The sequence below is a fragment of the Nicotiana tabacum genome, chromosome 8 (genome assembly GCF_000715075.1).
Source record: "Nicotiana tabacum cultivar K326 chromosome 8, ASM71507v2, whole genome shotgun sequence".
Taxonomy (NCBI): Eukaryota; Viridiplantae; Streptophyta; class Magnoliopsida; order Solanales; family Solanaceae; genus Nicotiana; species Nicotiana tabacum.
The window spans coordinates 3,847,547-3,872,118 of record NC_134087.1 but is presented as its reverse complement, the minus strand read 5'-3'; the positions used below and the strand labels follow the sequence as shown (position 1 = coordinate 3,872,118).

Below are 24,572 nucleotides of genomic sequence, written 5' to 3'. Positions count from 1 at the left end.
CACACTATCCTCCTTATATAATTACAAAGTAAATATGTTGCATCGAAAATTGGGTGGGAAAAAAAATTAATGTTGCTTCAAGGTGACTTTCCCATGTACAATCTATTGTTCCGTAGGAAGCTTTAACGTAACTGGTAAAGTTGTTGTTACGTGATCAAGAGGTCACAAGAGTTCGAAACATGGAAACGGCCTCGCCTTGTGGTCCGACTCTTCATTGAACTCCGTGCATAGCAGTAACTTAGTGCACTCCCCGAATAGGAAAAAAGGTACATAGTGTCTCTATCCACAAAACTCTGCTCCGGAATTTTTTGTTATTATTATTGAATTAAACGTTCATCCCTACAAAAGGAGAATCGGCTGCACGAGGAAAAGAGTCACAGAAGTCCTGCGAATTTCAATACAAAGAGGGCCGAGGGGTCAAAATTAACTTATTTTTGAACTGGGCCACTCCTCACTACAGATCAAGCACGTCAGATTTGAGATTAATTCTCTTTTTTGCTTTCGATTTTCTTGCTCGATCTACGGTAATATCTTCTCCTCATTTTTCTCTATTTTTACGTACACGTGTCATTGCTTTTCTTCATTTCGACTTTTTAATTATATCCTCAATTCATCAATTTTTTTTTTAAATTTTATTACTATACAAATTTGATTTTTGTTTTTTGTTTGTCGACGAGTGTGTTTCGGAAAATTGTGTTATGTTGTCTAATCGCTACTCTATTAATTCGACAGTTTGTTCTGCCGCGGCGAGAATAATGTGCTATAATTACGTATTATGCTTTAATTGCGGGTTGTTTTGCAATCTAATTTGGTGAATTTTGTCCTCTGCTATGAATTCTGCATAATTTTGGATTTACGTGGACTATATTAGAGTTTGTTCGGTCCATCCAATGTGAATATGTGATTGCTGAGAATTGGGCTTGTTTGAAACTTGAATATGCAACGTTAGCTTAAAAGGATTAATAATATATACGCGTACAAGTGTTAGCAATGGTGGGTAGGGAAAGCAAAATCAGACTGTTAGCAATGGTGAATTATGGAGAACAGTGTTGTCAAAGGCGAAAAAGCGTTAAAAAGCGCACAGGTCTATCATGGCTTTAAGCGCAAAGTGCAATTAAAGTGTGGCCTTTAGTTAAAAAAGGCGCAACGAAGAAAAAAATAAAGGTATATACGTAATGCAAGAAAAAAAGTAACAAGTTCATTCATAATGATTTCCTTAAAAATTAATAATATCTTTTAGCCAATTATATTTATTGTATGTACCACTCTATTCAAAATAGAACTTATTGACAATGAGGCGTGGGTCTTAGAGCTTGCCTACACTAAAGCGCAGTCTAAATGAGGGGAAGCGCATACCCTGAGCTTTTTGAGCTTCAGAGCTTAAGCGCGCCTCAATGAGCCTTTAACAACACTGACGGATAGAACAGAATTAGGTTGTACTTGTGAGTCTGTGATTATTTATTGTGTTTGCTAGCATGCAAAGCTTTTAACTTTCTTTGCTATGATATCCATGAGGGGGAATGGACTGGCAAATGATTCTGAAGCAGACAGAGTAAAAGCACATTGATATTTCTTTTGCCATAGTATAGTGGATGATTCTATATCTGGTTTGTGGTTCAATTGGGATCTAGAGAATATATAGCAGTCTTTTTACTCTCGTACCTTAGCTGTTTTCTCTTTTTGCTTTTATAAAATTTATTCGTCAGGCTCTTGAACAAGCAGTATAAAATATTGTCAACAACTAGATAATGTGGTTCTCAAGGTAGCTTGAAAGACTTAGGTTCACTAAAATTTCAATTGTACTTTTCCTGGCTTTGTACCTGTTCACATGCAATAGATGTATGAGTACAAAGGATGGACATCAACACCTTCAGCCTAGGGATGATCAGCCATCTCCAAAGAGGCCCAATCCCCAGAACAGCTTCTATTTATTGATTTGACATGACTAGGGCGATATGCCACGCTCCTTCCATAGGGTCTTGATTTAGTATTCAGCCATAAACATCTTATTGTTTGATTTAATCACGTAAAATTGTGTTGCTTTACGAAAGTCTAAGAAGAATCAAAAATCGATTTTCAAAAAAAGGGAAGGTTGGAATAAAAGATCATGCCTTAACACGAGGGCTTGGTGAGGCAAAGTCAATTCCAACTGAGCAGGAATAGACGAGGCAAAAGAAAACACTGTTCATATTGGAGCGAAGCCTGCTCTTATTAGTATTTTGGTTAACAGTTTTCAGGTACTCTGTATTTGTTTCCTTCTTATTTTATGACTTCTTTGAAGATTATTACTTTCCTTTTAATTAGTCTATGAATTTCCTTTTTTTGTTTAAGTTAGTTTATTGAGTGGCTAGATAGGAACCCTAGCTAGCTTAAAATTAGAGTTATTAGGGTCCTTTTTTCACATATAGGATTCCTTCAATTCCTCATTTCACCACTGTTTCTAAGCCTTTGTTCTTGTGGAATTGATGGCCATGCTTAGCTGGAGGGGATAAGAAAATTAAGAAATGGAATTCACATAGCTAATGGCTTTACCATCTTTCTTTATGGTCTGCAGTCTGCATTGATTGCTATCGACTCAAGTTTTCTTCAAGTCTCATATACTAACACCCTTCTTACTTTGGGGTTTCCTTAAATTAAAATTGCTTATTTAATTTCTTATGTTTACAGGTGGTGGCATTTCTTTGCAGTCAAGAGAATAAGTGAAGCTTCCAAGGATCATCTCGTAGTTCTCTTCCATTTTGAAGCTTAGACATGGCAGAAAAGGCATGTGTAAAGCGACTCCAGAAGGAATATAGAGCACTTTGTAAAGTATGTAACCTTTTTGCTGCTGGGAATATATTCTACATAAATTTGTTGCAGTACCAGACAACTTCCTTTACTCTCCCATGAATGAGAAAGACAGTCTCGCTACTTAAAGCGTTGGTCAACCACATTGGATCTTACATGTTATGAACCCTACTTGTGGCTTTCATCTTCTTGCCCCTCATGACATTACCACTCTAAATTTGTCATTAGCTTTTGTTAACTTACTTGAAGTTTGCTTTTTCTTCACCCCGTTGCCACTTGCCAGATATGAAAAGTATGACACTTGTATCTTAATTTCTGTCACAACTAAGAGCTAAGTTTTATTTCATTGACTTGATACTGGATGGCATCTCCTATGGCTTTGTCAACTAGTCTCTTCTTTGCTGTGTTTAGACATTTTCTACTGTGCTCTGATTCCTCCGAAACTGATGAAGCTTGTTATATTGCAGGAACCTGTCTCCCATGTTGTGGCCCGCCCTTCTCCAAATGATATTCTTGAGTGGCGTAAGTCCCTACTTCTTGTTCTCTATACCTGTATTTCTCAATATACTCGGTTAAACCTTTAGAATTGTATGAACTTTGTCTAGTTCCTTTTTCTATAAGTTAGCTTTGTTTTATTCCTTTTCCTCTTGATACCTTCTCTGCATGAATATTTGTTTCTTCTTCTTTGCGTGCCATGCATCTAAACACATCGTTGGTTATGCAGTCTAATAAGGAATGAACTAGGCTTGAATCACCTAAATGCACTGTCGATAATGCAATCTGATTAGGAATGAAATAGGCATGTAATCTGATACTCTTCTTCTAATACATATTGTTTTACTAGGCTTATTTGCCAGTAGTGATCTTCTTTTAGATTCTTTTAATCAGATAACTCATTACCTTTTTTTCCTAATATTCCTACTTTTACCTAAATCTCATGTCCAGATTACGTGTTGGAGGGGAGTGAAGGAACACCCTTTGCAGGTTTCTACTTTCTCTAACTTTGGTATTTATTGTGCAATGAACTAATACTGTTAGGTGATGTGGTCTTCTTCCTGGACCCTTTTTTCACTATCGTTTTGTCACCTCCGAATACTTTTCTCATTTTTCTCTGAGTTATTCTTGCTCTTGTGATTGTTGCTTGTGAAATGCGGCCAACTCCAATAATAAGGTGGATATTATTATGGGAAGATTAAGTTTCCTCCAGAATATCCATTTAAACCTCCAGGAATCAGGTAATCTAAGTTCAGATCAGTTTGATATTCCCGGACTTGTTTCTCTTTTAGCAATGTATCTCTATAAGGCTTTCCTTTTTGTATTTTATTTTTTTCCTTTTTGGAATCACCTCAACTATGTTTGCTTCGTCTGTAGCATGGTTACTCCAAATGGAAGATTTATGACGCAAAAGAAAATCTGTTTATCTATGAGTGACTGTAAGTGTTTTTGGAGTTGCATTGTAGTCACAATTGCTTGTTGCTTTGAGAGGATTCCATGTTCCTGACCTTCAATTGGCATATTTATTGCTTCACAGTTCACCCAGAGAGTTGGAACCCTATGTGGTCTGTGTCAAGGTAATAAGTTACAATATACTTATCAAAATAGAAAAAGTATGGTGATTTGTCTGGAAATAGTTGCTTTAGGGCCTATATGGTACAAGAACTTTGATTTTCTCTGAAAATATGAGAATAAGGGACGTCTTTTGAATTGAATAAACCTGTTTTATAATTTAAAAAAATATGTGTTTCACCTCTTCCTACTTTTCTGATTACTAAAATATGATTCCAAAAAATTTTCTGATTACTTTTCAGAACAAAATAGCGAAGGCATGTCCTCTTAATTTTTTGATAAAGATGAACATACTTACAGTTCTTATATTGGCTGCATAATTCTTTTTCCATTTGAACTGATTTCCTCTATTTTCCGTGCAGCATACTCACGGGACTGCTCTCATTTATGGTAAAGTTCCTGCAAGTCATACAATGCAAAGTATCTGCATTCCATCTCATCACCGATTATTTTCTGGGTCATGGCCGGTTCTAATGTTGTAGTTAATAAGGCTTGTTCCTTAGGTCCCCAAATGTGGAGGCCCCATTTTTTAGAAATAATAGGTTTATAGGTAATAAAAAAGTTACTTTAGTACTTTTAGTACAAAAGTAGACTTTCTCATATAAAAGGAAAGAAATTTTGTTTAGTAAAGTAATAGTTTGGCTTACTTAAAAATGGGTAGTATATTTGACAAGGAAAATAGTACAAGTAGAAGATACTACTCTAATGGATATACCCTATTACATAAAAAGACTTTTCTTTTCCAAATGCTTAGATTAAATGGGTTGGCTATATTAGTTGAAAAGCAATTATTCAGAAAATTGGTTACAAAGATATTATTAACAACTTTACATTTCAAAAATCTAGAAGAACAGACTTCAAATAAAAATATATATTATAACCCTTTTTAAGAAATTTAGGCCTCACATTAAACTTTGGTGTTAGACCACACATGTACTTGAGCTGCCCCTGTTCTGGGTTCTGCTCTTTCTTTTAGTTCATGTTCATTTTTATGACAGTTTTTCCTTCTTCTGTCTCTGTCCCTCTTTGTGTAAATTTCCATATTAGGCCTGCATTATCCACAATGCATGTTGGTGCTATCTTGAAACCATAGACGACTAAATCCATGAAATAATCTTCCATAATTCCTTTGTTTACAATCTCTTTTTGTTTAGGGAAGCATTCATTTGCATTGATGGTAACTTTTATGTCTACCATGCATTTCCTGCAGATGGACAACAGTCCTACCACAGGCAGTGTAACAACAACAGTTGCTGAAAAACAGAAGCTTGCTAAGGCTTCACTTGCTTTCAATTGTAAAAAGTGAGTCAATTGCGAGTTCCCTGCTGCATACCTTGTATTTGTTTCAGATTGCCTTAAGTGTATAGTTCCTGCAGTACAAGATCTGTTGCGTGAAAAATTGAGCTACTAGTTTCACAATGTTGTCAATTGTTTTAACTGCGCCTTTTATTTGATCCCAGTTGACTTACTAATTATTTTTATGACAGCCCAACCTTTAGAAAATTGTTTCCAGAATATGTGGAGAAGTATGAAGAGGAGAAGGTGATGGTGCATCCTACTCAGGAGCAGGTTTCAACCATACCAACTCAAGCAGAAAATTCTACACCCTTGTTGGATGGTCTGAATAAAGTAGAGCCACATAAAGACGTGAAAAACCAACAGAGGAAATCTTGCCCAACTTGGTTATTGTTGTTGCTAGTATCAGTTTTTGGCGTTGTAATGGCTCTGCCTCTACTTCAGCTTTGATGGTGAGTTCCATTAGGCAGGAAATGTATTATTGCACTACGCTTTAGAACAAAGCATCCGAAATCTGTGGTTGTGTAATCCTTATCTGGGTTATTACCGAGAAGTCCAAAATATTGTAGGATTTTCTTATACTTCTCAAGAATGTATAGGCCTAGTGGACATCATACTGATCTCTAAGTCTAGCTGATGGGTTTTCCTTTTCTACTTTTGTAGTCTTGTCACTTAAAATATGAAATTCTGTGTTGTAATAGTGAAGGGCTCAGAGTTGCAAATGGTGTCTGTTTATCCTTCATTGGTTCCTTTTTTGGCTGGTAGGAGCTATGGTTATCGCGAGGTCAACTTGCTGGTGTTTCTTGAGCTTGTTCAGGAATGCAGTTTACTTATCTAGGTACTTAAAATATGTTCTGTATTAGTGCTTTCTTTTCCTTTTGAGGTTGATCAGTCGTCCTACTACTTGTTTAAACGTGAAAATGTGAATTAGCATCCCAAAACACTAGTGTAATACAAGGGGAAAAAGGAGAGCATAAAGTGCAGTGTGTATGTACCACTACGTTGAATATTTGAACCTAAACTATGTAGGAGTACTGGAGGCATACTTTTGTTCGATAATTGAGAGAATACCCTTGCAATCTGTTGTGGTTTACAATAAAATTTGGTAAAATGCAAGTTTAGATGAGAATCTAATTTCCCATAAATAGTCATGCAGCGATACTCACCAAACCAATAAATGCGATTGAAACTACGCAAAGACAAACAAACACATTCTATTTGTTAGATTCTCTTTTGGCGAAAAGCTTGCCTTTTTACCCTCACATACTTCACAAAGACAAACAAGACATTCTAATTGTTAGATTCTCACATCGGAGTGGGATGAGATTATTTGCCTCTTTATATTATCTTGGACGATCCTTGCCTCATGAGTTAGTTTCAATGGACAATTCTCGTCTCGTGAACTAGCTTTAGAGATTAAGTTAGGCTCAATGTTCATTTCTTATCACAACTAATCCATGTATTTTTAGGCCAAAATACAATGTGATCTAAGAAGTGATTTGCCAAAACTGACCAAATTCATATGAAGAAAGAAAGCTGAAACTGTGATCATATCATTGTAGCAGCCAGAAAATATAAGAAAACTAACAGTCATAGAAATAACTGAAATTACTCTTCTGTAAGAGAAAGATTGCTTCATTCTCAAACAGAGAGGCCCACTGCATTGTTTACACATATACAATATATTCACTGCCTATATGCAGATGAAAGTTTCAATCTTTACATCTACATCAAGAATCAAAAACTTCGAACAAATGAATGGGAGTTCTGGAGATACCCATTCGTCTCCAAATTCTGTAGCAAACATCAGAAAATATCGAAGCTAATATCACATTATAGCTCAACTATCCATATTTATAAATTCCTACTAGCTCTGGCATCTCGCGGAAACGCAGGGTAAGACTGCATATAATAGACCCTTATGGTCTGGTCCTTCCCCGAATCCCACGCATAGCGGGAGCTTAATGCACCGGACTGCCCAACTAGCTCTGGCCTCTGCCTCCTTGTTCAACACCCATAATTCTTGGACTAGAAGGATTAACCCTCCTATCCCTACTCAACAGCCTTTTCAAAGACCTCAATCTTGTGGACATTATTGGAGATTTCTGTTCATCTTCTGCTTCATTTGTTTGGCTCGGAATATCAATCACCAATGCTACACAACGCCTATCACTCGTAGAGGCAAATGACGACGACAAGGATGATGAAGATGGTGGTGGTGGTGGTGGAGGACAAGGCGCGTTAGAAGAAGAATTAGGACCTTGTAAAGAGTCCTCCAAACTACTCACTTGAGTCTCATTCCCCCAAAACAAGATATTGGTTGGGAAATTTGCCACCTCTATAGAAACTGAATTCTCTTCTTCCACTGTTAATAATTCTATAGAGGTGAGATTCTGATCATCAGAAGATATATTGGAAACAGGATTTCTACAAAGAGGACAAGTGGAATGAGATTGAAACCACATATCAATACAATCCACATGAAATCCATGATTACATTTAGGTAAAAGTCTTGCCTTTTCACCTTCAGAAACATCACAAAGACAAACAGCACATTCTAATCCATCTTTAAATTCTTTAGGATTGAATAAAACTACGGGAATAGATTTAAGAAGAGTGGGGTCCAGACCCCGGCGGAGAGCAGATGTAACATTATTCACTTCTTGATGATGACCGGCCGAAGAAAAGTTGAAGCCGTGCCGCCGCCGTGTGCTGGCATTAGGGTTGCCACCGTCTGCTTGACGGCGGCGATTCCATAACCATTTTGAGTAAAGGTGGAATAAGAAAACGAAGACTATCACAAGAAAAATAAGTACAATAGCTACCACCATTATTTTTCCAGTGAGCTCAAACGTACCTGATTCCTCTATTTTACCACCGGTATGGGACGCATCTTCCATTTTCAGACAATTATTTTAAGAATCTGAAACAAGAACAAACTGGGATTTTTCGTTGGTGCTGCTACAACCAACAAAGGGCAAAAAAAGAATAATTGAAGATTTTTAAGTTTTAATTATGAAAAGAATAAACCCAGAAAGAAAATATCTTGTATTGTCTATAAATTTTCTGAGAATGAAAACTTAATAGGAAAAATTAATAGCTGTAGTTGGCTTATAAAATGGGAACTGGGAGTGGAGAAAATAAAGATTTGGTCTTTAAAAGGAGACAAGAGGCAGAATTAGGAAATAGAAGAAAATGTGTAGATTCTTTAGGAAAATGACAGTAGAAAGGATATTTAGGAAAGATGAGTCAATGAGGAAAATGGTCACGAAATGGCTGCAGCGTCTAGAATGAGTAGTAACTAAAATCTAGAATAGTATATGAAACCAAACCGAGAGTCTCCCCAAGAGCAAGGTGGGAAGTTTTTGGAGGGAAGGATGCCGGGGTCTATTTGGAAACAGTCTCTCTACCCTAGGGTAGGGGTAAGGTCTGCATACACGCTATCCTCCTCAGACCCCACAAAGTGAAATTATACTGGGTTGTTATTGTTGTTGTTGTTGTTGTTGTTGTTTGTATATGAAACCAAACGACGAACAACATTTCAACACCTTCCTTTATCACTTCAATAGTTATCAGGGAAGCTTCTCCTCTTACCATGGGCTAATGGCGGAGCTAGGATTCGAGTCTCGGTAAAGTTGTCTCCACGAAAGCGGTTATTAATACTTGCGGTAAAGTAAAGGGTGAAATTTAAAAGTAGTCAGATTTATAAGTGGTAATAAAAAAATAGTCATAATTTTAAAAGTAATCGAAATTTAGTCATTTTTCGTGTAAAGATAAATCTGAATGAAAATACTATTCAAAAGCCGGAAAATATTCCAGTATAATATGTTGAAAGTTTATATACAAGTGCTCCAATCTAAAGTATATTATGCTGGAACAGTGGAACTTTCCGTGTGTTGGAGTTCCAGCATAATATACTGGAAGTTCATACATGGGTGCACTAATCTCCACTATATTATGCTGGAACTATTCGTGTTGCAGCAAAATAGTGGCTATTTTTCAATGGTTTTGCAAACGCTGGCTATTTTTCAATTATCAGTCCGAAAACTGGCTAGCCCGTACTATTTTCACAAGTTGTCTTGGACTCTCCAAAATGTTGCTACACCCGTCTGTCAGATCCTTCGAAATGCACGAATTTTGGAGGACCCGAACGTATGCTGCCACATTTTCGAAAAGTCCGAGTAACATAGATTTTTACTAGAGTAGACTGTCTACATCATACTTTTTGAAGTTGGGTCTTTCCCTCGACCGTGGATGAACATGGGACGCCTTTGTGCACTAGGTTGTATCTTTTTTTTCCCGTAGAATTGAAGCATGGAAATTCTAGTCTTTTTGAGTTATTAAATTTTATATTATTAAGTTACTAGGTTTGGCCAAACTAATATCTTGCCACTTAGTTTCACCACACTTTCAACCTTACAACAATCATCAGCTAAAAGAGAAACTGTGACGAGATTCTCGTAAGGATTGTTTGGTCCAATCACTATTTTAGAATAAAATTTATTTTGGAATTAGCTAATACATATAATTAAATATGAGAAAAATACAATCACAAATTCTATCCCGAAATTATTATCTTATCCCTGATACTAAACGACGACCTCTCAAGATTTATGTAACCAATAAATTTTGGGAGATAGAGTTCGATTATTTATTTTTAAAGTTTAAGAGTAAAATTTTATATTCGAGTTTTGATATAAATGTATGCAACATTCAATGGTAGAAGATAGATAACAATTCAAAGATTAATTATATTGATAAGACAAATAAAATGGTAAAATTGCCTTTCTGCCAAAATATTATCAGATTCCTACTTAAGGTCAATTGAAAATAAAAATTAAAATCAAACACATATTTTTAGTTACACTTTATATATATATATACTACTTATTTTAATATGATGCACCAAACAAATCATAATAATTTAGTACTTATTTATGAATTCAACAAAACCACCCGTTAACGAATGAGTAGTGGAGGTTGAGGATGTCACGCCCGTCGGCAGGGAGCCCCAGTCATGTGTTGAATATTTCTATTTCCTATTTTTCTATTATATAAAAAAATAGAAGAGGAGGTCGACTAAGGGCATCATGGTCATTTCAAAGATATTGCTGCATTGTTTGCTTGTATAATAGGCTCAAAGCTGCTTTTGTGTTTTTAATGACAGATAAATTCTATTTCTATTATTATTATTATTATTATTATTATTATTATTATTATTATTATTATTATTATTATTATTATTATTATTATTATTATTATATAGTGGTTCGAGAGAAGCATCTTATCTACCGGACAGGGGTAAGTTCTGCGTACACATTACTCTCCCCAAATCTCATTACGTGAGATTTTACTGGATAATTGTGACTGTGACTGAGAAAAGAGAAAAGGAGCTCTGCCCTACCGGACAGGGGTAAGGTCTGCGTACACATTATCCTCCCCAGATCCCACTACGTGAGATTTTACTGGATAATTGTGACTGTGACTGAGAAAAGAGAAGAGGAGCTCTGCCCTACCGGACATGGGTAAGGTCTGCGTACACATTATCTTCCCCAGATCCCACTACGTGAGATTTTACAGGATAATTGTGACTGTGACTGAGAAAAGAGAAGAGGAGCTCTGCCCTACCGGACAGGGGTAAGGTCTGCGTACACATTATCTTCCCCAGATCCCACTACGTGAGATTTTACTGGATAATTGTGACTGTGACTGAGAAAAGAGAAGAGGAGCTCTGCCCTACCGGACAGGGGTAAGGTCTGCGTACACATTATCCTCCCCAGATCCCACTACGTGAGATTTTACTGGATAATTGTGACTGTGACTGAGAAAAGAGAAGAGGAGCTCTGCCCTACCGGACAGGGATAAGGTCTGCGTACACATTATCTTCCCCAGATCCCAATACGTGAGATTTTACAGGATAATTGTGACTGTGACTGAGAAAAGAGAAAAGGAGCTCTGCCCTACCGGACAGGGGTAAGGTCTGCGTACACATTATCCTCCCCAGATCCCACTACGTGAGATTTTACTGGATAATTGTGGCTGTGACTGAGAAAAGAGAAGAGGAGCTCTGTCCTACCGGACAGGGGTAAGGTCTGCGTACACATTACTCTCCCCAAATCCCACTACGTGAGATTTTACTGGATAATTGTGACTGTGACTGAGAAAAGAGAAGATAAGCTCTGCCCTACCGGACAGGGGTAAGGTCTGCGTACGCATTACCCTCCCCAGATCCCACTACGTGAGATTTTACTGGATAATTGTGACTGTGACTGAGAAAAGAGAAGAGGAGGTCGACCAAGGGCATGATGATCATTTCAAATATATTGATGCATTGTTTGCTTGTATAATAAGCTAAAAAGCTTGGTTGAGTGTTTTTAATGATAGATAAAACCAAAGGTAACATGGCCCTATGCTATTGAGTTGGACCCCACTTCCCATTCAACCTTCACTATCTTCTTTAAATGCACTACTTGAGTCTGTTTCGACATACAAATTTTTTCCTTTTTTTCATTTTTTTTTTTTGAAAATAATGTTTGGTTATCCCATTCTTACCAATTTTTCTTTTTTGACTTGAAAATTCTTTTTCAATTAAAAATAAGAATTTGCTAGTTTTTAATTTTACAAATTTATTCTATATTTTTAAAATTTATAAAATGACCCCATCAGTTTTTCATTTTTGGCAGATACATCTTTGGCGACTGATTGTGGAACATCAGTCCTAGTTGATACTTGAACTCTACCTACTGGAAGATTGATTATATGGTTATGACTTATGAGGAATATGTGGATATGCCTGCTTTTGCACCTTTTTGTGTGTTAGTAGAATTAGAAAATGTGATATTGATTTTGCATCTTCTGTGTATTGCAGTAAAGTAGAATATGATAACAGTTAAACAATAGCATTTTGATTATTTATTTCAAATAGGATAATCAAATTGGGGTGGTTTTGATATTTTCTATAAGTTGTGGGGTATAAATCATGTTTTATGGTTTTGAAAAAACAGACATCTAAATATGTTGCAAAAATTATAACCAAACACAACTTCATCTTCAATTCAAATTTTAGTGAAATTCCAAATTTGAAAAAAAATAAAAAAAAAAATTGGAATTGATGTCCAAACGCCTACTTAATTATTGTTACTCTCCAATTTGTTTGAAAACAGATTACTTCTCCCCTTCACTGTTTACAAAAATATTTTTTTCAATAAGAACTTTTAACTAGAAAAATTATCTTCTTGATAATCTATAATTCAAACATTCATTAAATTAAAAGTATACTATGGTAACACATTAATATATAACAATTATATTATCTCCTTTCATTTTTTTTTACATTTACTGACTATTTCAGGTAAAGTAGATTTTACAAAAAAGAATTGACGATAATTTATGTAGATTTATATTTAAGATGTTCTTATATTGTTATCAATTGATATCATTTTATCAAGGTTTTGATTAAATTGTAATTTCAATTGAAATACTTTATAAAATTAGCAAAAAACTAATTAAGAATAAAATATTAAAATTTGTTCAAATTGTAATAAAAGGATTTCCGCTCTAAAACATTATTCCCTCCGTGTTCAATAAGAATTCAATATTATATAAATTTTAAATACATAAATATACAATTAACTATTTTTGAAAAGGCTCAACAAAGAATTATGATGAAGAGAGTTGTATTACACCCTAAATAGTATCTCAAACAAATCAAATGAAGAAAAAAAACGATAATGTTTCAATTTGAGGTAAATTTGATTAGTATTTAGAGTGATCGAGAAATTAATTTATTTTTGATAAATTATTTAGATATGTCACTAAACTAGAATAAAATACAAATTTATTGTTAAAAAATTCTTAATAAATAAAAATTACGATTATTATTTTAAAGAACCAAAAAACACCTTTTCCTCAACTATTTGGGAATAAAATTAATATGTTTTATTATTCAAATTTGGTTAGCATAAAATATAAAGTAATACATTAACACAATTGAAAATAATAAAAGAGTAAAATTATATATAGTTCAATTTAAACAATGAGAAATTACATCACAACTTATTTTTCAACTGACTTTTTAATCATTTTTTATAATCAATTTTAAATTTGGTGGTGCAGAACTTTTCTAAAATAAAAAAGAGTAGAACCTACGTACAAATACTCTAAATTGTACTTCAAGCTTTGTTTAATTTTTATATCATACGGTGTCAAACTTCGACAAGTATTACAAAGTGATTAGTATAGTAATACGATTTGTGAAAATTCACATAACACAACAACAACAACAACAACACACGTAATAGTGATTTTATTCGTTGTTACACAAAAGCCTATATCTTTTCTTCTTTCTCTAAAGGCAAATAAAATGTATGTTTAGTAATAAACCAAGAAATATTAAAAGAAAAAAGAGCGGGCCCGTGAAATGCACGGGTACATCATCTTGTTATTTTATATAAGAGAAAATGTTAAATTTGGTAGCTTATGTTTGGAAATGTTCAAAATTATCCCTTACGTATTTCACAAGTATTACCCGCGAGCCTTGGAGCCTGTCGCGGCAAAACGCACTCGTAAGTATACGCGATCGTCAAGTAATAAAGTGATAAATAAAGTGTCGAACCCACGATGATTTGTATCAACTATTAACTAGATCTGACTATTCTAATTATCTAAACAAGGATTAAACCCAAAAGTAATGATGCTAAATAATTTAAACTAAAAAGAAAATAAATAATGAACTTTGAACAAAGGAAAAACAGATTTTTATGTTATTAATGTAATAAAAACGATTTAGAGTTATGAGTATCTAACATTCTATTGTATTCTTCGACTTAATTCACTAACTAATTTATCTATTTCAAAACACAAGGTTTTGTCGAGGAAGATATTCCTCCAGTAATGCTTATGAGTTATGTCCCTTTTTTGGTGGTATAAATTAAAATTCATTGAGTACAAAATAATGGTACTTTTATTATTAGATTATTGTCTGAAAATTGTACTCCCTGCAGCTACAAAATATGTAATAATAGTTCAATTAGACTTAAGTTATAGTTCAGCTATAAACAACAACAACAACAACGACCCAGTATAATCCTACAAATAGGGTCTGGGGAGGGTAATATGTACGCAGACCTTACCCCTACCCCGAAGTGTAGAGAGGCTGTTTCCAGGAGACCCTCGACTCAAAAAGCAACAGGGGCCGATATATTAGTACCATAAAATGCATAATAAAATACCATCAGCAATAAAATTTGTAATATTAGTTCAATTAGATGTATTGATTCTTCTAGAAAAGAAATACTGACTTGTTACATGCACCTCATTAATTCCTTTTGCCAAAATGTCACCGAGTTTGAACATCTTTTTGACTAGAGGGAGAATTATCTGACTCAAGGACAGTTTTTTTATTTTTTATTTTTTATTTTTTATTTTTTATAACTTTGGTTGTGATAAACGTTAGGCAATCCAGCCAGAGGCGGACCTACATGGGGACTAAAGGGGTCATCGGACCCTGTTAGCCTCGACAAAAATCGTGTATATATAATATGTACACAACTCAAAAGAAGGGATTGCGTTGTTGGTTTAGCATTCCGCATTTGTCTCCTCAATTTCTATATAACCTGGGTTCGAGACATAAAAAGATTAAACGAAATTAGAAGGGGATAAGATATTCCATTAGCAAGAAGCCAATCGCCTTCTTAACTCGTAGTTTATAAGCATTACTATTTTCTTGACCTATATAAAAATAAGTACTCAATAAAAATTTTCCCAGAAACAATAATAAAAAACTCCAAAAATCCTTATGCCTTCAAGGATCACTTCGACAAAGTAGTAGATGTGTGTCGATTCAACGGCATGACTGAGACTCTGCTTGGACTATTTAATAGACCTTTATTTTGATGTTATTAGACTAAGTTTATGATATTTTTGAACATCCTTTCGATCACTGAATAAAAATCATTAAGTTTTGAGGAGTTTAGCACATCAGATTTTATCGTTACTAGCTTACATATCTATGTCAATAGTGATGCACCGCTGCGCTCAAATCCTGGATCCGTCTTCGATCCAGCCCCCAACTATAAGTTATGTAACCTCTTTCAATATTTTCTCATCAGAATATATAGCACTTCTTTGGTTGAGTATAATTTTTTTATGCGTTAATTATTTAATGAGTTCAATAATAAAATTATAAAAGACTAAACCCATCAAATTAAAATATTAAGGTATGGGTATTCGGCACCGAACTGACGTTATGTGTGTGCGCCATGATTTCTGGAGCGGAGAAAGTCAAAAGAAATCCTTAGCCATTCCGAAATTTCAGCGTGCTAATATGATTGTTATTAGTATTTTTTAGCACAAGAGTTATGGTGCCAAATTACGGGTTTGAGTCGTGAAAATAACAAATTGTAAAAATGCAGGGTAAGACTGTGTATAATAGACCCTTGTGGTCCGACCCTTTCCGAACCCTGCACATAGCAAGAGCATAATACACCGGGAACCCGCACTAAAAACTATTTATATTTGGTAGCCGAAAAAGTGCATAAAATTTGTATAATTTTTATATATAAGATACAAAATATATATACATACATAGAAAAAATATACAAATTTATATTTTTTTTACTACTATTTTTCCTCCCAACTCCCAACCCATTCATCTCAATTCTCTATAGGCATGCTCCTATTTCTATGCTAGGCTTCCCTACACATGGACCTTTTTTCCTTTTATTTTATTTTATTTTCCTTTCACTTCATTTCTTTTCTTCAACAAAAGGATAATTTCGAGCACATACATGATAATGATCTGAAGTTTGTTGCTTGATAACATGACTGTTATGATATTGATGAAGACTGAAACAAATGTGTGGTATCCGTACGAATGTTATTGATCACGTTTTGTTTTGTTTATGGTTTGTCCCTATTGCAAAAGTAGCAAATATGCACGTGAAATCAGAGACGGATGCAGAATTTAACGCTTACGAGTTCATGCAACGACCTCGAGTAAATTTTCAATCGTAATTAGGTTCACATCTAAACATTTATAAATATTTAGTAAAAAATTTCAAACATATTTATACTGTTTGAATAAAATTTATTGGATTTACGTGAACCTGTAGGTCGGGAGGTGGATCAGCCCCTGCATGGAATAGGCCCAATATATGTGATCATAATTCTTGGCTGCTACTGTCCTCAATAACTCACTCTTCATTAGTCTATCTACCACTAAGAGGATGCATATCCAAGCTTTCTTGTGCTCAACTCCTTAAAGTTAAAACATTTTTATTGGGCATGGTAGAAATCAACTAAAAAGAAGTCTTAGAATTCTGTTCTTTAAAATTTATTGTTTTAAGTAGGGCTGTGCACGGATCAGATTAGATCGGATTTAGCATATTTCGGATTCGAATTTCGAATTTCGGATTATAGAAAATGCAATCCGAATCTGATCCGAATTATATCAGATCGGATCGGATTTTAAAGTTTGGATCGGATCGGATATCGGATCGGATTATTATGCCTCAAAGTTAAACTAATATGTATATTTTCTTTGTAAAAGAGGCAATACATTAAGAAAAATTCATGTTTATGCAATTATGAGAGTACTATGGTGTCAATATAGCTAAATCTAACAATTGTAAAGGTAATAACTTGGAGGTTGATGTAAATTAAAGTGTAGTATTTATACATGTCCTAATAATTTCGGATTTCGAATTGGATTAAAATATACCAATACGAAATCCGATCCGAAATCCGAAATTTTAATAAACATAATTCGAAATCCGAAATTCAAAATTGAATGGATCGGTTTGGATTTCGGATATCCGATCCGAATGAACAGCCCTAGTTTTAAGCGTTTGGATCTAGTTTACAATAAGGGGAGTTTGGTAGGGGTATAAGAATTATTGAATAGGATGTACTAGTAATGTTGGGATTATTAATACTACAATTAATTATGGTGGAATAATTTCTTATCGGCTGTTTGGTTTAGTGTATTAAAAATAATACGCATAACATATTTTTTTAAGAATTATTTGTTTACAAAAGTACTCTCCATATTCTTTAATTTGGTATACTTTCTTAAAAGCTTTAGGACAGTCATATCTTTAAACATGCTTATCCATGTATTAAAAATTATGGTACTGCCAATGTCATAGTTTACCATGTATAAGAATAATACTAAATATAATGTATAAGTAATACAAGTATTAGTTATACAAAGGTTAAGAAATACTCAAACAAGAGATTAATAATACCAAAGCTAACGTGTGTATAGCCAAACTTCTCTATAACAGTTTTATTTATTCTGATATTTATTTGCTGCTATCACTACTAGAAATTGCCAAATTTCCTATCACGAATTCAGTCGGAAATCTCTTATTTCCGACAGATTTTCAACAGATTTCAAGGTCGGAAAGATGATGGTCGCAAAATATTTGTGATGGAATCGGTCGCAAACATGAATTATTTAATTGACCGAATGCAATTAAAGCCTGTTACCACTTTGGTCGGTACATTTGGGACCGATTCAGTCACAAATTTATTAATATAAATTAATTAGATATTAAATTTTTCGATCGATTTGGTCGGTAATTTAATTATTTTTTATTTTATTTAAAATTTCATACCGAATCAATCGAAAATTAAGAAATTAAAAAAATATTAATAATTCCGACCACTTCAGCCTCAAATCTGGGAATTTTCAGGTCCAATTCCCAACCACTTTGGTCGAAAATCAGTCGTAAATTTTGGTAAAATACAGCAAAATTCTCCTCTATTTTAAGCCACACCCCCTGCCAAATCAAACAACTAGTATACAACATCCAATATCACAAATATTATATCAATAGAACATAAAACAACAAATATCAAACTTGTTTAAACATAACAAAACCATATATTCTATTAAATCACATAAAAATCTAAAACTTTCAACCAAATTCCATGGGATATACTTATCCTACTTTTTATATGGGATAGATAATTTTACTATTTTAGTGTAAACCTGGAATTGGCTAATATCCATAACCAACCATGAAACAAATACAATCTTAAATTTTATTCATAGATTATTATCCTTATTTTTTGTACCAAACGACCATCTAAAGACTTATGTAACCAGTAAAATTTGGAAGCCTAGGGCTCGTTTACTTATTTTTAAAGTACTAGTAGTAAAATGTTATATTGGAGTTTTGATATAATTTTATGCAGCTTTCAATGGTAGAAGATAGATAATAATTCAAGGATTAATTATACTGATAAGACAAGTAAAACGGTAAAGTTTCCCTTCAGCCAAAAGTTTTATCAGCATTCATAAGGTTAAAATAGAAAATATAAATTTATTTAATTAAAATCAAACACATATTTTAAATTATACATTGCATATCTTATTTTAATATGATGCACCAAATAAATCACAAGCACTAAATAATGCTTATGAGTTATGTCCCTTTTTTCGTGGTATAAAATTCATTGAGTACAAAACAATGGTATACTTTTATTATTAGATTATTACCTAATAATTGTAACTTATACTCACCGGCAAACAGTGGTGAAACCAGAAACGTTTTCAAGAGTGTTTAAATTTAAAAGAAGTAAAAAAAAACTTCCGACAAAGGATGTTCAATATAGATTTTATATATTTAAAATTAATATTTTACTTATATATAGTAATTTTTTGAAATTTTTCGGCGAAGGATGAATAAAATAATAATAAATCAAATTTGGTGTGATGAATAGTGTTGTACCAAATTTGGTGCAACACTATTCATGCACTATAATGGTGCAAGATTTGGTGTTCCATTGGAGCAAAAAAACACCAAATTTTACACCAAATTTGGATTTTGTGCAAAATTTGGTGCAGCCTTGGAGATGGCCCTAAGGATCTAGGATCAAGGCCCTCTTCAATGCCAATTACGAGGGTCATTGAAGAATGTGTAATGGCAGACATGAATGTCATATCCTTTTGTCATGGGCAGTGTACTAAATAATGTGGAATATTTTTCATTAAATGCTACCAGACGGAGGGTATTTATTGTTTCTTTATGTCTTTATGAGTGTCATTCCTTCCGGTAACAAATGAGATAATTGCATTCGATTCTATTTATTCCTCGCCTTGAATTCAACGTGTCATTCTTTTAAGCAGCCACCTGACATAGTATATTTTAAGGTATACAATTACAGCAAAATAGCAACGATATATTTATATTTATGTGTATGTGTGCCATGATTTCTGAGGCGGAGAAAGTCAAAAGAAATCCTTGGCCATTCCGAGATTTCAGCATATTAATATGATTGTTATAATATTTGTTAGCACAAAGAGTTATGGACAACATGATGTTTGCCAAATTATTTTTCCTCCTAATTCCAAACCCACTCATCTCTTCCCTATAGGCCTGCTCCTATTCCTATGCTAGGCTTCCTACTCTCGTGAGCATAGGCAGAAACGGAGTCAAGATTTCAAGAGGATGAGTGTACTGTTATAAAAAAATAAATTTAAAATTCATAGTTGACGGTTTTAACTTTAGGCCCCGTTTGGCCATAAATTTTGCCCACATTTTGGCAAAATCCAACAATAACCCAGTATAATCTCACTTAGTGGGGTCTGGGAGAGTACTGTATACGCAGACCTTACCCCTACCATGGGGTAGAGAGGCTGTTTCCAAATAGACCCCCGATATCCTTCCCTCCAAGAACTTCTCACCTTGCTCTTGGGAAAACTCGAACGCACAACCTCTTGATTTGGAATTTTGGCAAAATCCCAAATCCCAAAATCACTCCAATTGCTGATTTTGGGCCAAAATTCAAAAATTTGGGAATTATATACATGTTTTTCCAAAATAAAGTTGAAAAATATGTTTTGAAAACGTATGTCCAAACACATTTTCATCTTCAAACCAAACTTCACCCAAATCAGATTTTTCAAAACAAATTTGGAATCTATGGCCAAACGCTAGCTTAGTCTCCTACCCTGAACCCCTTAAACTTTTGAAATTATATATTTTTAATGTTTTTTTTTCCTGGTTTTAACATATATATCTATACTCTACGTTGAAAACAAGATCATCCGGAATGAGTTTTGAACCGTTAATTTCAATTGCTGAGGTGCATCCATCATAGGAGTCTTTGAACATAGATATGTGTGCATATATTTAATTAATTTTGAAGAAATATAATATTATTATATATGATTTAAAGAAAAAAACATAGGTTCACGTGAACTAATATCCCAAGAACTAGATACACACTGCTCATGGGTGCTTAATAACAACTGTTAGAGATGGAGACAAACAAAATTGACTAGTGTTATTGACCACGTTTCGTATTATTTATGGTCTGTCCCTATTGCAAATGCAGCAAATGTAGGCCCAATAGATATTTTTGATCATTATTCTTGGCTGATACTGTTCCTCAACAACTCATTCTTCATTCTTCTATCAACCACTCTGGATACATAATCCAAGCTTTCTTGAACTCAAGCCCTTTGAGTTAAACTTTTTAATTCGGCATGGTAGAAATCAACAATACAGAAAGTTCTAGAATTCTCTCTTTAAATTATGTTGTTTTAAGTGTTGGGATGGGCTTAGTCTAGTTTCTTAATTACTCACGAACTACAACTTAAGTTAATTAATCGTCCAGGTAGCTTGTGAGAGTGTACAAGTACAACTACAAAAATGTTGTATAAACCTACAAAGTTGTAGCAGATGGACTCAGATTGAATTTTGTACCGAGTATTCTAAGTATCACGTCCCAAAATTCACTAAAGGTCGTGATGGCGCCAAATGCCGCCATTAGACAAGCCAATGGTGATTAATCAACTTATTTACTCAATTTTATTACTTCTGAAATCATAATTTCCATTAATTAAATAGTATGAAGTAAGATTTATAGGGTGAAATGATAATAATTACGTGAACTACCATACTAAACATCCAATAGGAACCTCCAAAATCCGGTGTCACAAGTATATGAGTATCTATCAAAGAGTACAATAATAATACAACATTCATCTGAAATACAAGCTAGACGAAAATTTTAAATAACTTTGATGGAGACTCTATATGCTGCAGATCGTAATAAGGAAGAGCAACTCACCGTAAAATCCCCACAATAGTTGCGCCCCTACACCCAGAGGACCACTAGAAACATATATACATACCTGCACGATAAGTGCAGCAAGTGCAGCATGAGTTCGTAAATCAACGCGTACTCAGTAAGTATCTAGCCTACCCGATAGAAGTAATGACGAGGGGTCGACATCGACACTTATTAGTGGTCCAATAAAACATATACAATAAGAAGTAAACAGATATGGGGCAGAGTAAATAGATGAAGATAAACAAGTATAAATACGTGGTACAATCCTCCTCTCAACAATAAACTCAAATTCTCGATTAGTAGTTACTTCCTCAACCGGAGTATATATATAATGGACCTCGCCAGATAGATCGTCATGATCCAAATCAGGAAAGATTCCCAGATACACTGGCTTCTTGGCAAATTTTACGCACAATTCCATAGGAGTATTTTACAGAAATGTCGATGCCTACGGCCCGATCCCATCATAACTGTGTGCATTGTCGAGGGTCGAATGGCACGAACCATAGATTCATCTATTATACTACTGAGGCGAACGCCTCGCTCCCATGAGAGTATGGTACATAATTCTTCCGAGACGAATGACCCGATCCCATTAGATTAAAAAGCTTTTAACGGGTCCTTGACCTCACTCACGAATAAACGTGTGAGTTATGAATTTTTAAGGATTTTCAATGAAAGCACAAAGCGCGGGAGATATACGTAAGAGGAGTACAATTATTCTGCAACTAATCATGAAGTTCGTCAAATCTCTACAATAGCAAGTCTACCCCTCTACGGAAGTCTAGTCTCAAGTGTAACATAAAGTAAAAGAATTTAATAGGCAAAGGACAATTCAAATGGTGCAATGGCGGAAACCTAATCCTACCTGAATATAACATGAATCTAACTACATACGGAGTGCGTACGTAGCCCCCCAAAAAAGTAGTTAATATAAAATACATCGGCTAGGGGTAGTTTTCCCCTCACAGAGTTAGACAAGAGACTTACCTCGCTCTGAAATTTCATGACCGGCTCTAACGCCACTCTAACCCTTCAAACCGGTGCCCGTCACTCCAAAATTAGTCAAATAATGTGCAAACCAATAAAAATATACTTTAAAACTCATAATAAATCAATTCATAACATCCCAACTTTGCTCGAAAAATCAATAAAATCAATCCTCGGGCCCACGTGCCCGAATTTTCAAAAATTTCGAAGATAAACATTATCCATAACATTATGAACTCAAATATATAATTTATTCCCAATTTTATGTCAAATTTTGTGGTCAAAATCTAAAAATACCAAATTCTAGGTTTTCTACCAAATTCCAAATTCCTACTAATTTCAATGTTCCAATCCATGTATAATTCATGTATTTAATTTACAATGAGAAGAAATCACTTACCCCATAATAGATGATGAAGATGGCACTCCAAAATTGCTCCAAGGTCGGCTCCCATGGAAAAAAATGAAATGAAAATGAGCAAAATCCTGCTTTTAAAAGAACACCTCTGTCCAGATGACCTTCCACTTTTGCGGTCAGCTTGGCCGCTTCTGCGGCTAAATGCACGCTTCAGCGAAGTCATGCCCAACAGCCCATGTTCGCTTCTGCGCTCCAAGCACGGCATCTGCGATCAGCAGGTGCGGGAATTGCTTCCCACCTGCGACCTCTGCCCAGATCACCTCTAGTCGCTTCTGCGATCCACTTCCTCGCTTCTGCGACCAGGCTTCTGCATAAGTGATCGCACCAGCAACAAAGATTTTTCAGCTTTTCCTTTAGTCTAAAAATCGATCCGTTAACCATCCAAAATCCACCCGAGGCCCCTGGGACCTTAACCAAATATTCCGACACGTCCCAAAATACAATACAAACTTAGTCGAAGCCTTAAACCATGTCAAACAATATCAAAATCATGAATCGCGCCGCGAATCAAACTTATAAATTTTCAATTTCTACATCTTGTGCTGAAACGTATCAAATCAATCCGGAATGACTTCAAATTTCGCACACGAGTCATAAATGACGTAACAAAACTATTTCAAGACTTGAAACCTCCTACAGACATCGATAACATCAAAATCCACTTCAAACCAAACTTATGAAATTCTTGAACCTTTAATGCCAACCTTACATAATAAGCGCTAAAATGCTCCCGGGCGACCCTGATCCTAAACCCGAACATACGCTCAAGTCCAAAATCCTCATACAAACCTATTGGAACCTTTAAATCTCGATTCTGAGGTCATTTACGCAAAAGTCAAATCTTAATTAATTCTTCCAACTTAAAGCTTCCGAAATTAGAATTTTTTATCCGAATCACTTCTGAATTTTTCGAAATTAACTCCAACCACGGGTGTCACACCTCCTTTTTCCGAGAGGGGCGAAGGAGTTTTTTCCAATTAAAGGACAATCGAAACGGGATTTGTTTATTTATTTCAGAGTCGCCACTTGGGAGATTTAGGGTGTCCCAAGTCACCAATTTAATCTCGAATCGAGGAAAAGAATGACTCTGTATTACAGTCTGCGAACCAGAAATCTGGATAAGGAATTCTGTTAACCCGGGAGAAGGTGTTAGGCATTCCCGAGTTTCGTGGTTCTAGCACGGTCGCTCAACTATTATATTCGGCTTGATTATCTGATATAATACATATTATAAACTTATGTGCAAATTTTATCCCTTAGCCGCTTTTATTATTATATTTCAAAAAAATGTGAACATCGTTTAAAAACATGTCTTTGGATTGCGTCACATGAAATGCACCCGCAATCCGGAACACATTTTTATTCAATGTTTTGGGATTTGGATTTGGGTCGCATGAAATGCACACCCGAGTTTAAGAAGGTAAAATTA

General features: G+C 34.7%; 2 protein-coding genes across 3 annotated transcripts; one reads left to right on the top strand and one right to left on the bottom strand.

The window, feature by feature from the left end:
- Positions 1-316: 316 nt before the first annotated feature.
- LOC107762511 (ubiquitin-conjugating enzyme E2 34) lies at positions 317-6,535 on the top strand. 2 transcript variants are annotated; one of them, XM_016580870.2, is made up of 11 exons: positions 317-524; positions 2,668-2,808; positions 3,255-3,309; positions 3,733-3,771; positions 3,959-4,022; positions 4,159-4,220; positions 4,319-4,358; positions 4,716-4,743; positions 5,564-5,655; positions 5,841-6,101; positions 6,415-6,535. In XM_016580870.2, exons 2-10 carry the CDS (start codon positions 2,752-2,754, stop codon positions 6,097-6,099), a joined length of 696 nt encoding a protein of 231 aa, XP_016436356.1. In that variant the 5' UTR covers positions 317-524; positions 2,668-2,751; the 3' UTR covers positions 6,100-6,101; positions 6,415-6,535. The 2 variants fall into 2 exon arrangements, with proteins under 2 accessions (XP_016436356.1, XP_016436355.1); XM_016580869.2 differs by lacking the exon at positions 6,415-6,535 and having other exon boundaries at positions 5,841-6,371.
- A 637-nt stretch (positions 6,536-7,172) lies between these two features.
- LOC107762512 (RING-H2 finger protein ATL60-like) lies at positions 7,173-8,890 on the bottom strand. The gene has a single exon (XM_016580872.2). It carries the CDS (start codon positions 8,547-8,549, stop codon positions 7,632-7,634), a length of 918 nt encoding a protein of 305 aa, XP_016436358.1. The 5' UTR covers positions 8,550-8,890; the 3' UTR covers positions 7,173-7,631.
- Positions 8,891-24,572: the final 15,682 nt, after the last annotated feature.